Source organism: Doryrhamphus excisus, linkage group LG11 (genome assembly GCF_037039965.1).
Source record: "Doryrhamphus excisus strain RoL-2023G ecotype Guam linkage group LG11, RoL_Dexc_Guam_v1.1, whole genome shotgun sequence".
Classification (NCBI taxonomy): domain Eukaryota; kingdom Metazoa; phylum Chordata; class Actinopteri; order Syngnathiformes; family Syngnathidae; genus Doryrhamphus; species Doryrhamphus excisus.
In genome coordinates, this window is record NC_136367.1 from 5,764,693 (window position 1) to 5,776,283 (window position 11,591).

The following is an 11,591-nucleotide window of genomic DNA, read 5'->3' on the forward strand; positions in this document are numbered from 1 at the left end:
GGGCAGCTTAATTCTTTCGGGTATGTACCAATGCCAAATAGCATTAGCATTTTTTTCTCGCCCTTGAAACGTAAATATACTTCCTAGTTTTACCCCTTTGTTACCGTAATATGAAAAACGATAATCAAATAAATCTGTACATTGCTGAAACAAGCAAATAAAAAGTGACGCCACCCCTTCACTTCCGGTTGAAATGGTTCATTCCGGTAGCGTACTGCTTGCTCAAGGCTTTCGCTTTTAAGCTTAGCATTTTATATATTTCCCCAGGTATGTTTTTAAATCTTTTTTTAATGGGACTGAGTGTGTTTGGATGACTTACAAAGTGTGTCTTAAATCATTTTCTCCATTTAGAAAAACAACAATAAAAAAAACTTGGAATGTTATTTTCCTGTTTTCAACCAAGATCAACAAGCTTTACTGACTATTATTGATTAGACTTTCTGCTCAACGTAAAGGTGAATTGTAAGGTGGTTGGGGCTTTTTCTGGGCTTCTATTTAGTTACTTTTGGTCGACGATCGTAAACTGTGTTACCTTTCACCCAGTTAGACATTCGTGGGTCTTTGTATACCCTTAGGCATGACTACAATTCCCCTTTGAAAGAAATAGGAGTTATTATGCCGCGTTCAGGAGAATCGGACAGACGTTGAAAGTATTTATTAGCATATACACTCATATCATGTTCTTATCAATGCTGTCCATTATCGTCTAGGTGCAAGCAGCTCTAATGGTAAAACTATGCATGCCATGCAGATAAAAGGGAAAGACATCATGTTAACATACAAGTCGATACATGTCCATCTATATGTTCTACATGCAGTATCCCATAAGCACGCATTCATCCACATTCCTGATTTTACCACAACTCTTGAGTGCTTTAGAGTCGGTGTATGAACACTGTGTGTTTAGCATCTTAAACATGGTATCTTCTGCTGATTTGAGTTGAGGAAAGCTAATATTAGACATGTTGATTGCTTTGACAGATGCCGTGGCTCCATCACTGAAAGCAACATCTGTAAGTTCCAGCGTCTGGAATGGCTTTCTCTCAGATCCGCCTAAAAGTCCTCCCCGGTGTTCGCTGTCTAGCAGACAAACTGGTCCAAGTGAAAGTGGAGGGTCTAGCTCCCCACAAACCAGTAGAATTAAGATCAAGGCTGGTTGATGACAAGGGGGTCGTTTTCAAAGCTTCCGCCCGCTACAAAGCTGATGAGTCTGGCCTGGTCGACGTGAGCAGCGCCCCCTCTCTGGGAGGGAGCTACACCGGAGTGGAGCCCATGGGTTTGCTGTGGGCCATGGCGCCAGAGACTCCACATAGAAAACTTGTGAAGAAGAATGTGCTGAGCCCGACTCTGGTTGAGATAGCGGCACACAACGGCGACACCGGAGAACTCCTCGCCAGTCAAACCAATGAGAGAGAATACATGACGGATGGCATGAGGAGAATCCCGGTGCGAGACGGACGAGTCCGAGGAGTCCTGTTCATCCCTCCAGGTTGGTCTGTCTTTTTACAGTACTTCCTCATTTCGTGACAGGAGTATTTAGGGAGCTCTGCCGTGGAAATGCCAACTAGATCACGGTATCCAGTCGCCATATGACCGCTGTAGCGCTTACTTTCATCAAGGGATCTATTAAAGTTGGGTGTTTCTATTCTTCATTGAGTTATGGTGAAGAAAGGCAGCTATTTTAGATGAGATTCGATACAACTTTATTGATCCAATGGCCATTTGAGGGTATTTGACATAGCACCCCTTTGATTTTATATCTGTACGTTTTCCAGGAAGGGGTCCGTTCCCTGGAATTGTGGATTTATATACCTTAGGTGGAGGCCTCAATGAGCAGAGAGCTAGCCTCTTGGCAAACAAAGGTTTTGTGGTGCTGGCGCTGGCCTATTATGGGTATGAGGATTTACCCAAAAAACCCAAGAACTTGGATTTGGAATATTTTGAAGAGGCTGCAGTCTATTTACAGAATCATCCAGAGGTTGGTCAATTCATAACGAAGGAATCGGATCAGAAGATGTGTCAAATTTCACCAATATTTAGTGTATAACTTTGGTTCATTGATGCAATTCTATCCCTTCAGGTTCAAGGTCCCGGCATAGGCGTCATATCCATGTCTCATAGCGGCGCGCTGGCTTTGGCCATGGCGTCCTTTTTCCCAGGCATTACAGCGACAGTCTGTATTAATGGCTGCAATGGAAATACGGTCATTCCGCTGCACTACAAAGATATCGTTATGCCGGCACTGCGACCTGCCATCTGGAAAGTCCGACTGACGAGATCCTGGATTGTTGATATTCGCAATGTCACGCCAGATGCAAGCCTGATCAAGAATAGAGCGTCTTTGATTCCAATAGAGCGTGCCAACTGCCACTTCCTGTTTGCCGTTTCGGAAGACGACCGCAACTGGAACAGCCATTTTTTCGCCAAGCAGGCCGCGGAGATTTTGAGAAGTCACGGCAAGGAGTCCTTTCAGGTGGTTTCTTATCCTAAAGCCGGGCACTTTTTGGAGGTTCCTCACTCGCCATTTTGCCCCTCGTCTTTCCACGCAGCGGTGGGACGGGCTGTGGTGTTTGGTGGGGAGGCAAAAGCCCACTCGGAGGCTCAGCTGGACCTGTGGAAGCGAGTCCAAGAATTCTTTATAAGACACTTGAACGACACTGGCACCCAATAAGACGGACTCGTTTAGAAATCACAAACCACGAGTAACACCCCTCAGCACAACCAACTATAATTAACCAAAACCAGGTTGATTAATTTATTTTTAAAAAAGATCATCTTCATAACCACACTCGTTGAAAAAAATACTTTTTTGCCATTGTTTATTGTGAATAAATATTGAATACGCTGTAATGCAGGGGTCTCAAACACGCGGCCCTAGTTTGAGGCCCCTGCCTTGATATGAAAGTTTAATGTTAGTGCGGCAAGTTTGATATGGATGCTGTATGGTATCATGTACCCAGAAAAAATTATTACGTTTGATTAATGTTCATGTTAAAGGTTAAATAACTGTTAATAGTTATCCTCCCTATCCGTGTGGAAGTGGTAAGTTTTTGGCTATTTAAGTTTGAAGGAAATAACTTGAAGGCTACCGTTTAGGTCGCTAGCTCTCTAGTTTGCGAGTTAGCATGTGTCTCAAGACCCTGCAGTTGCGCAATATGTTGTAAATAAAAAGAGTATAAATGTGACTATAGTCGTGTTTTGTCATGTCTACAGGGCTCTAATAATGCTTTGTTAATTTTGATCTGAAAAAAATAATTTGTCTACCCACCAACTATATGTGGTTTCTTAAGTTTTTATGATTTGCCGTTTTATTATTATTATTATTATATTTATTTATTACTGATTGATTTTCTTTATTCTTGATTTGTTTATTTATTTTTCAGAAAAATAAAAAGTAAAATATTTGAGAACAGTGGAATGTTTTATCAGAGCTTTTCTTGTAGTTTGTATATTTTTCTGTTTTTAATAAATGCGTTTTTTTTTTTGAAAACCTGATGCGGCCCAGCCTTGCCCAGACCCTAGCGCCAGTGGCCCCCAGGTAAATTGAATTTGAGACCCCTGCTGTAATGTGTCCACTCTTATTTATCAATCAGCCAATCAGATCGCAGTATCTTGAGCCATAGCGGCAAGATCATGATACACTTCCTTTCGTGGAGACCCCAAAAGTGTATATTTAAAGTCCACAAATCAATAGTTGGCTGGAAATATGATGTTAGAGTTAAATCTTCGCCATTTATTCATTCATTCCCATTGCTAGCTAAACAGCAGGAGTATCAACTCCTCGAGACAGTAGCCCGAATGGGCTGTGTTCCATGCCTCCATTGTCGTGGCGGCTGATGGGAGCTGTGCCCCCAAGGTAGTGTGCACCCGTCCCGGTGGTACACTTCACAGCGACATACTAAACATGAAAAGAAAGAAACCTGAAACTGCTTCCTGTCATTTGGGCGGAGTGTTTAATCTCTGGCATTTTGGAGTTGCAGAGCTCATTGCTGTACGGGAGCTTCCTGAGATGGTTTGAATCTCCAAGCTCAAGCACTTCATATCGATGCTGCGGAATTCTGCAGGTATGATTTGGATTTATTAGGTTTGTGCAGCTCGTGCGCTGTTTTGTATTGTTTTTGAACCTGATCCACTTCTTTTAAGCATAGAATAACGATATGACAGGTTGTAACCTGTAATGGTATTTGTTGAGTAACTTATAATTACATTATTTTTTTGTGGATTTGTACGCTTTTGTGTGTTTTTCTGTTAGAACGTAAGTGTCATTTTTAACCCTTTTAAGCATTACTGTATATGAATCCCAGTGTAATGGTTCAATAGTGCTGTGGTTCATATACAAAATGCCAAACCGTTACCTCTGACCTACAGCTGGGTCTTAAGATCACATGGACTCATAATGGGCATGCATGTCAAATACATGATTACACAGCATCTTAAATGAAGATGGAAACAATAATTATTTAAACAGGGTAAGAGGCTGAAATATGGACATATGGTAGCCTAAGTTCCTGCACAAGTCATGCTGAAGGTTCCATGATGTCCAATACAAACAATACAAATTTGTCAAATTGATGGGTTTAAGAGAAACTACCAACCGCAGTCAACGTTCTGCATTGCTTAATGTGTTTAAATTTGCCATCAATAAGGTTCTTGTCCAGTTCCAACAAGTACTTAGGATTCCTCCGGTCCTCCATTGAGTTCCATGATGTTAGTCCTACTGTACACTGAAGTCCAAGTACGTCTAAATCCGCCCCCTTTGATTGCAGAGAATTGCCCAGCTTGATGTGGTCCTCTAAGACCTTGGTGTAATATGGAGCCCAGTCACGTTCTTCATGCTTATGGACTGTTCCATATCATCTGTCTGACACACAATTCCCGATATAATGTGATCCTTTTTCTCATTTTCCTTCTTTAAGACATCCACTTTCTGTTCCGGTTAGTGATTGAGTACCATATTGGGTACTTTTCCAGGCGCAGACCAAATGTAGTCGGGACTAACATAAACTGAAAAGGTCTCCATGGAGTGTCAGGGTCAGCGAGCGACAGTTACTTCATTAAAAAAAGGAGGGAGAGAGTAAATGTTTACTTCGCAAAGTGCTTCTCAAATACTGGGGCGTGCCCCCACCCCCCCGGGGGATGCTGTCAGGGGGGGCCATGAGAGGCAGGGAGTACTTTCAGACCTGCCGATATGAATATATTTACCATATTCAACTTACAATTTGAGTCTTGAACATGCTTATGCTTTGCAGCTCTAATAAATAAATATATATATAGATATATATATCATCAGTTTCTCAATAGTATTTCTGTCCCTTGGGGGGGGGGGTCTCCCCGTGCATGCGTGGGTTTTCTCCGGGTACTCCGGTTTCCTCCCACATTCCAAAAACATGCTAGGTTAATTGGCCACTCCAAATTGTCCATAGGTATGAATGTGAGTGTGAATGGTTGTTTGTCTATATGTGCCCTGTGATTGGCTGGCCACCAGTCCAGGGTCCTCTCGCCTAAAGACAGCTGGAATAGGCTCCAGCACCCCTCGCGACCCTCGTGAGAAAAAGCGTTAGAAAATGAATGAATAACACACATATGCCTCGTTGTTATGAAGGCAGACGGTAGTACAGTGGAGCATCCCATACACAGTCAGACCCGATCCAATTCCAACAATTCCAACCCAAACACGTCTCTGGTCGGTTCATCCCGGGAATGACACTTCCTCATTCTCATTACAAGAATGTGAGATGCAGTCAGGGACAATCCGGTCATCCCAAAATGGCTTCATAATGTCTGTGTGTGTTATTAAACAGGAGGGTTAAAGGGATAGTTCTGATTTTTTTGGATGTGAAGCTGATGTGAATGTGAATTGAAACCTGTACCCTACATCCATGCTCATGATGAGTATTTGTATACATTGTTGTGTTTTTTTGTGGTCTTTTGACTTGACTGATAAGTGTAGCTTAGTAGTGTATTGATAGTGTATTGATAGTATATTGGTAGTGTATTGATAGTATATTGGTAGTGTATTGATAGATTCTTCATGTGAGTCATGTCCCTTGCCATGACAGATGCTGTAGCGACATCACTGAAAGCAACTTTTGGAAGATTTCCGACTCACAGCATCCGGAATGGCTTTCTCTCAGATCCGCCTAAAAGTCCTCCCCGGTGTTCGCTGTCTAGCAGACAAACTGGTCCAAGTGAAAGTGGAGGGTCTCGCTCCCCACAAACCAGTAGAATTAAGATCAAGGCTGGTTGATGACAAGGGGGTGGTTTTCAAAGCTTCCGCCCGCTACAAAGCTGATGAGTCGGGCCTGGTCGACGTGAGCAGCGCCCCCTCTCTGGGAGGGAGCTACACCGGAGTGGAGCCCATGGGTTTGCTGTGGGCCATGGCGCCAGAGACTCCACATAGAAAACTTGTGAAGAAGAATGTGCTGAGCCCGACTCTGGTTGAGATAGCGGCACACAACGGCGACACCGGAGAACTCCTCGCCAGTCAAACCAATGAGAGAGAATACATGACGGATGGCATGAGGAGAATCCCGGTGCGAGACGGACGAGTCCGAGGAGTCCTGTTCATCCCTCCAGGTTGGTCTTGGTTATTTCATAACGCCAGTATTTCTACACTTTGATGTGACTTTCAGTTCTTTTCAGGAAAAGGTCCCTTCCCTGGAGTTGTGGATCTATATACCTTCGGTGGAGGTCTCGGTGAACAGAGAGCTAGCCTCTTGGCAACCAAAGGTTTTGTGGTGCTGGCGCTGGCCTATTATGGGTACCAGGATTTACCAAAAAACCCCAAACGCTTGGATTTGGAATATCTTGAAGAGGCTTCAAACTACCTACAGAATCATTCAGAGGTTAGTTGATTTATAAAAGTATGTGTCAGGATACACTTCCACCAAATCATCATGTCCATGGTGGTTAAGGCAAAGTCATAATTACATAACAACTTTGGTTGTCTTCAACCAGTCAGGATGTGCTATATATATCACTATATATATAGTGACACTTATTACGGTACCCATTATGTCATTGGATGCTCATATCACCTCCTACTTCGGTACTATGTGCCAAAAAAAAAAAAAGACCTTCTTGTACCGTAATGCAGCTACGTTAGTTACAGATGTCATTCACAAGCAACATCATTGAACATACAGTTCAATGAAGGGTAAAGGAAAATACATTTCTGGGGATCACAATAGATGAAAATATGAGCTGGAAACCTCAGATTACAACATAAGGTGGCCAAAAATATTTCAATATTTAATAAAGCAAAATTTGTTCTCAATCAGAAATCACTTCTACCATATCTTACTTATTGTGTGGAAATATGGGCTAATAACTATAAAAGCAATCTTCACTCGCTAAATGTACTGCAAAAAAGGTCAGTAAGGATAATTCATAATGACGCCTACATAGAACATACTAACTCCTTATTTCTAAAATCACAAATACTTCAACTTGATGATATAGTTCATCTTCAAACAGCTAAAATAATGCATAATAAAATAAAGTAAAATAAAATAAAATAAAATATTGCATAAGGCTAAAAATAACCAATTAGCTAAAAATGTCATCCAATACTTCTCTACAAGAGAGGAGAAATATGATCTCAGGGAAGAAGTACATTTGAAACACTTCTATGCTAGGACTACGTTATGCTAGCCATAGCATTTCAGTATGTGGAATCAAACTATGGAATGGATTGAGTAAGGAAATCAAACAATGCACAACGATGAGCCAATTCAAGAAACAATACAAGCAGTTGATGTTTGCTAAATACAAGGAAGAAGAGTCTTAAAAAACAAAACAAAAAAAACTATATTAGGAAAGCAGGAAGTGAACAAATGTAACAGTTACTGATTGTAAAAGTACCAGATGGAGGGGTAGGATTTAATAAGCTTTGCTTCTTCCTACTCCTTTTGGACATGTGGAACTGTGAACTGATTATGTGATGCATTCAATTGTAATCTGATGCATGTTCAAATGAAATTAAACCATTAGCATTAGTAGACAATAACACAAGAACTATTAATTCATATAAATTACTAGGTCAGCCTAAAATAGCCAGTTTATTTCATTAACCCATTAAATTCCAGACATTTTTCAAAACATACCCCCCTCAGAACAAAGGTACGTTTCAGCGAAATTTCAGTTGTCAACAAAAAAATGGTAAAAAAAAACAGTTGTTATGTAGGTATGCCGAAACATAAACAATTTGCCTCTCATACATTCATTCATTCATTCATTCATTTTCTACCGCTTATCCTCATGAGGGCTGCGGGGGGTGCTGGAGCCTATCCCAGCTGTCTTCACCCTGGACTGGTCGTCAGCCAATCACAGAGCACATATAGACAAACAACCATTCACACTCACATTCATACCTATGGACAATTTGGAGTGGCTAATTAACCTAGCATGTTTTTGGAATGTGGGAGGAAACCGGAGTACCCGGAGAAAACCCACGCATGTATGGGGAGAACATGCAAACTCCACACAGAGATGGGCGGAATTGAACCTGGGTCTCCTCACTGTGAGGTCTGTGCGCTAACCACATGACCACTGTGGAGTCGCCTCTCAAAAAAAAAAAACATAATATGGTTATAAATATACCTCTTCTTCATTGTCACTGGACCACAACGAGGTGCGTTCAGGGGCATTACGTATATCCTGATATACAGTATGTCCTGTTTTTGTCAAACATACAGCTAAATTGGGGCTATTTCACCCATAACGGCAAATGGTGAGTAATCAGGATGAATTAATTTGATAACATTTTGAATATAATATGTCTTTTGCAGGTTGAAGGTCCCGGCATCGGTGTCATATCCATGTCCCACAGTGGTGCTCTGGGTTTGTCCATGGCATCTTTTCTCCCAGGAATCACAGCAACAGTCTGCATTAATGGCTGCAATGCCAACACGGTGATCCCATTACACTACAAAGATATCGTTATACCGCCGCTGCAACCTCTCATGAAAAACACGCAAATGACAGAATCTGGGATTGCCGATATACGTACCGTCATGCCGGATCCAACCCTGGAACAAAATAGAGCGTCTTTGATTCCAATAGAGCGTGCCAGGAGTCATTTTCTATTTGCTGTTTCGGAAGACGACCACAATTGGACTAGCGCTTTATTTGCCAAGCAGGCCGCTGAGCTTTTGGAGAGTCACGGCAAGGAATCGTTCCAAGTGGTTTCTTATCCCAATGCTGGTCACCTTCTGGAGGTTCCTTACATGCCGTTGTGCCCATCAGGGTTCCATGCGGCAATAGGGAGTGCTGTGGTGTTTGGTGGCCAGCCAAAGGCCCACTCGGAGGCTCAGCTGGACCTGTGGGAGCGAGTCCAAGAGTTCTTCAAGAGACACTTGAACGACACCGGCACTCATTAGGAAGCGTGTCATGAATCCAAGACCAGCAATGCTCATATCCTGAATGATTTGGTTATATTTAGTCATTTACGGGTGTAGTCATACCTTTGTTTTTATATCGGTTTTCATGATTGGGGAAAAAAATCCGATACCGATGTCAATCTATATCGCATATCTGAACTATCTATATCTCAACCGTTCTTGTCCAGGTTAGAATGATGAAACAACATCCATCCGTTTTCTATGCCGCTTATCCTCACTACGGTTGCAGGGATATGCTGGAGCCTATCCCAGTTGTCTTCGGGTGAGAGGCGGGGTACACCCTTGGCTGGTGGCCAGCCAATGGCATGGCACATATAGACAAACAACCATTCACACTCACATTCATAATTATTAGAGCCTTGTAGCCATGACATAACACCCCTATAGTCACATTAACACTTTTATTACCCAATATTCATTCATTCATTCATTCATTCATTTTTTACCTCTTATCTTCACGAAGGTCGCAGGGGGTGCTGGAGCCTATCCCAGCTGTCTTCGGGTGAGAGGCGGGGTACACCCTGGACTGGTGGCCAGCCAATCACAGGGCACATATAGACAAACAACCATTCACACTCACATTCATAATTATTAGAGCTCCGTAGCCATGACATAACACCCCTATAGTCACATTAACACTCTTATTACCCAATATTCATTCATTCATCCATTCATTTTTTACCGCTTATCCTCACGAGGGTCGCAGGGGGTGCTGGAGCCCATCCCAGCTGTCTTCGGGCGAGAGGCGGGGTACACCCTTGGCTGGTGACCAGCCAATGGCATGGCACATATGTATAGACAAACAACCATTCACACTCACATTCATAATTATTAGAGCCCTGTAGCCATGACATAACACCCCTATAGTCACATTAACACTTTTATTACCCAATATTCATTCATTCATTCATTTTTTACCGCTTATCCTCACGAGGGTCGCAGGGGGTGCTGGAGCCTATCCCAGCTGTCTTCGGGCGAGAGGCGGGGTACACCCTGGACTGGTGGCCATCCAATCACAGGGCACATATAGACAAACAACCATTCACACTCACATTCATACGTATTAGAGCCCTGTAGCCATGACATAACACCCCTATAGTCACCTTAACACTTGTATTACTGTATTACACCTCATATCGCATCTTTTGAATGCTTTTTATTTGAATTGTCATTCATTTCGCCACTTTTGCTTTATTTAGGCCGTGAATACGTACAATAAGCTTAAATATGCATGGTTTTAATAATGGATCTTATTTAACCCTGAAACAGGGAGTGATTGTTATGAACTACTATGATTAAGGGTACAGTTATGGTATATTCAGGGTGTAGTCTACTAGCTATGGTATTGGTTTGGTTTTACTAAGTTACACTGTACTTAGTTGTGTGTGTTTTAAACCTTAAATAAAGTATAAATGAAGTCAATTAATGAATTGCGTGGATCCAGTTTGAGTCCTTTTGTTGGCCAGCCCTTCCGAATAACATCTGACCGGAATAACATTCATCATGTTAACCACTGCTGTGTTCGTGTGCGTGTACTATATTCGTCTTTTTCGCAAACCAATGAGGAATGTCACAGGAAGTTGCAAAGGAACACACAGAACAAGGTAACAGTATTTCACCCAGCAGTCATCAAGTTAGATACCCGAACCATCCACCAACAACACCGTAAGGCAGGGGTCTCAAACTCAATTTACTTGGGGGCCACTGGAGCTAGGGTCTGGGTGAGACTGGGCCGCATCAGGTTTTCCAAAAAAAAAAAACCAAACGCATTTATTAAAAACAGAAAAATGAATAAACTTTGCTTTGGTTTCGATTTTCTACAAGAAAAGCTCTGATAAAACATTCCACTGTTCTCAAATATCTTACTTTTTATTTTTCTGCACAAAATAAAATGAAAAATAAATAAACAAATCAAGAATAAAGAAAATCAATCAATCAGTAATAAATAAATATAATAATAATAATAAAACGGCAAATAATAAAAACTTAAGAAACCACATATAGTTGGTGGGTAGACAAATTATTTTTTTCAGATTAAAATGAACAAAGCATTATTAGAGCCCTGTAGACATGACAAAACACGACTATAGTCACATTTATACTCTTTTTATTTACAACATATTGCGCAACTGCAGGGTCTTGAGACACATGCTAACTCGCAAACTAGAGAGCTAGCGACCTAAACGGTAG

The 11,591-nt window shown here is 41.8% G+C and overlaps 2 protein-coding genes across 3 annotated transcripts in view; both read left to right on the plus strand.

Moving 5' to 3' along the window:
• The first annotated feature begins 184 nt into the window (after nt 1-184).
• The window catches only part of LOC131131678 (acyl-coenzyme A thioesterase 2, mitochondrial-like), a 294,081-nt gene continuing 282,674 nt past the window's right edge, over nt 185-11,591 (plus strand). The window contains exons 1-4 of one of the 2 annotated variants that reach the window (XR_013629381.1): nt 185-267; nt 982-1,489; nt 1,776-1,978; nt 2,081-2,904. Coding sequence is in view for 1 of the 2 variants with exons in the window: in XM_058076590.2 (XP_057932573.2) it covers nt 1,033-1,489; nt 1,776-1,978; nt 2,081-2,671 (1,251 nt within the window). In the remaining variant the exon portion in view is untranslated. Of the gene's footprint in view, nt 268-981; nt 1,490-1,775; nt 1,979-2,080; nt 3,187-11,591 lie in introns of those variants that run through there. The other variant, XM_058076590.2, reaches the window with a different exon arrangement.
• On the plus strand, nt 6,088-10,092 carry LOC131134242 (acyl-coenzyme A thioesterase 2, mitochondrial-like). Its single transcript, XM_058079295.2, has 3 exons — nt 6,088-6,576; nt 6,643-6,845; nt 8,790-10,092. Exons 1-3 carry the CDS (start codon nt 6,120-6,122, stop codon nt 9,378-9,380), a joined length of 1,251 nt encoding a protein of 416 aa, XP_057935278.2. The 5' UTR covers nt 6,088-6,119; the 3' UTR covers nt 9,381-10,092.

Bases quoted from the DNA above. Each gene is read 5' to 3' on its own strand.
- LOC131134242 (XM_058079295.2), top strand. From the start codon at position 6,120: ATGGCTTTCTCTCAGATCCGCCTAAAAGTCCTCCCCGGTGTTCGCTGT. The intron at 6,577-6,642 runs GTTGGTCTTGGT...AGTTCTTTTCAG, and splicing joins AGTCCTGTTCATCCCTCCAG to GAAAAGGTCCCTTCCCTGGA. The intron at 6,846-8,789 runs GTTAGTTGATTT...TGTCTTTTGCAG, and splicing joins ACCTACAGAATCATTCAGAG to GTTGAAGGTCCCGGCATCGG.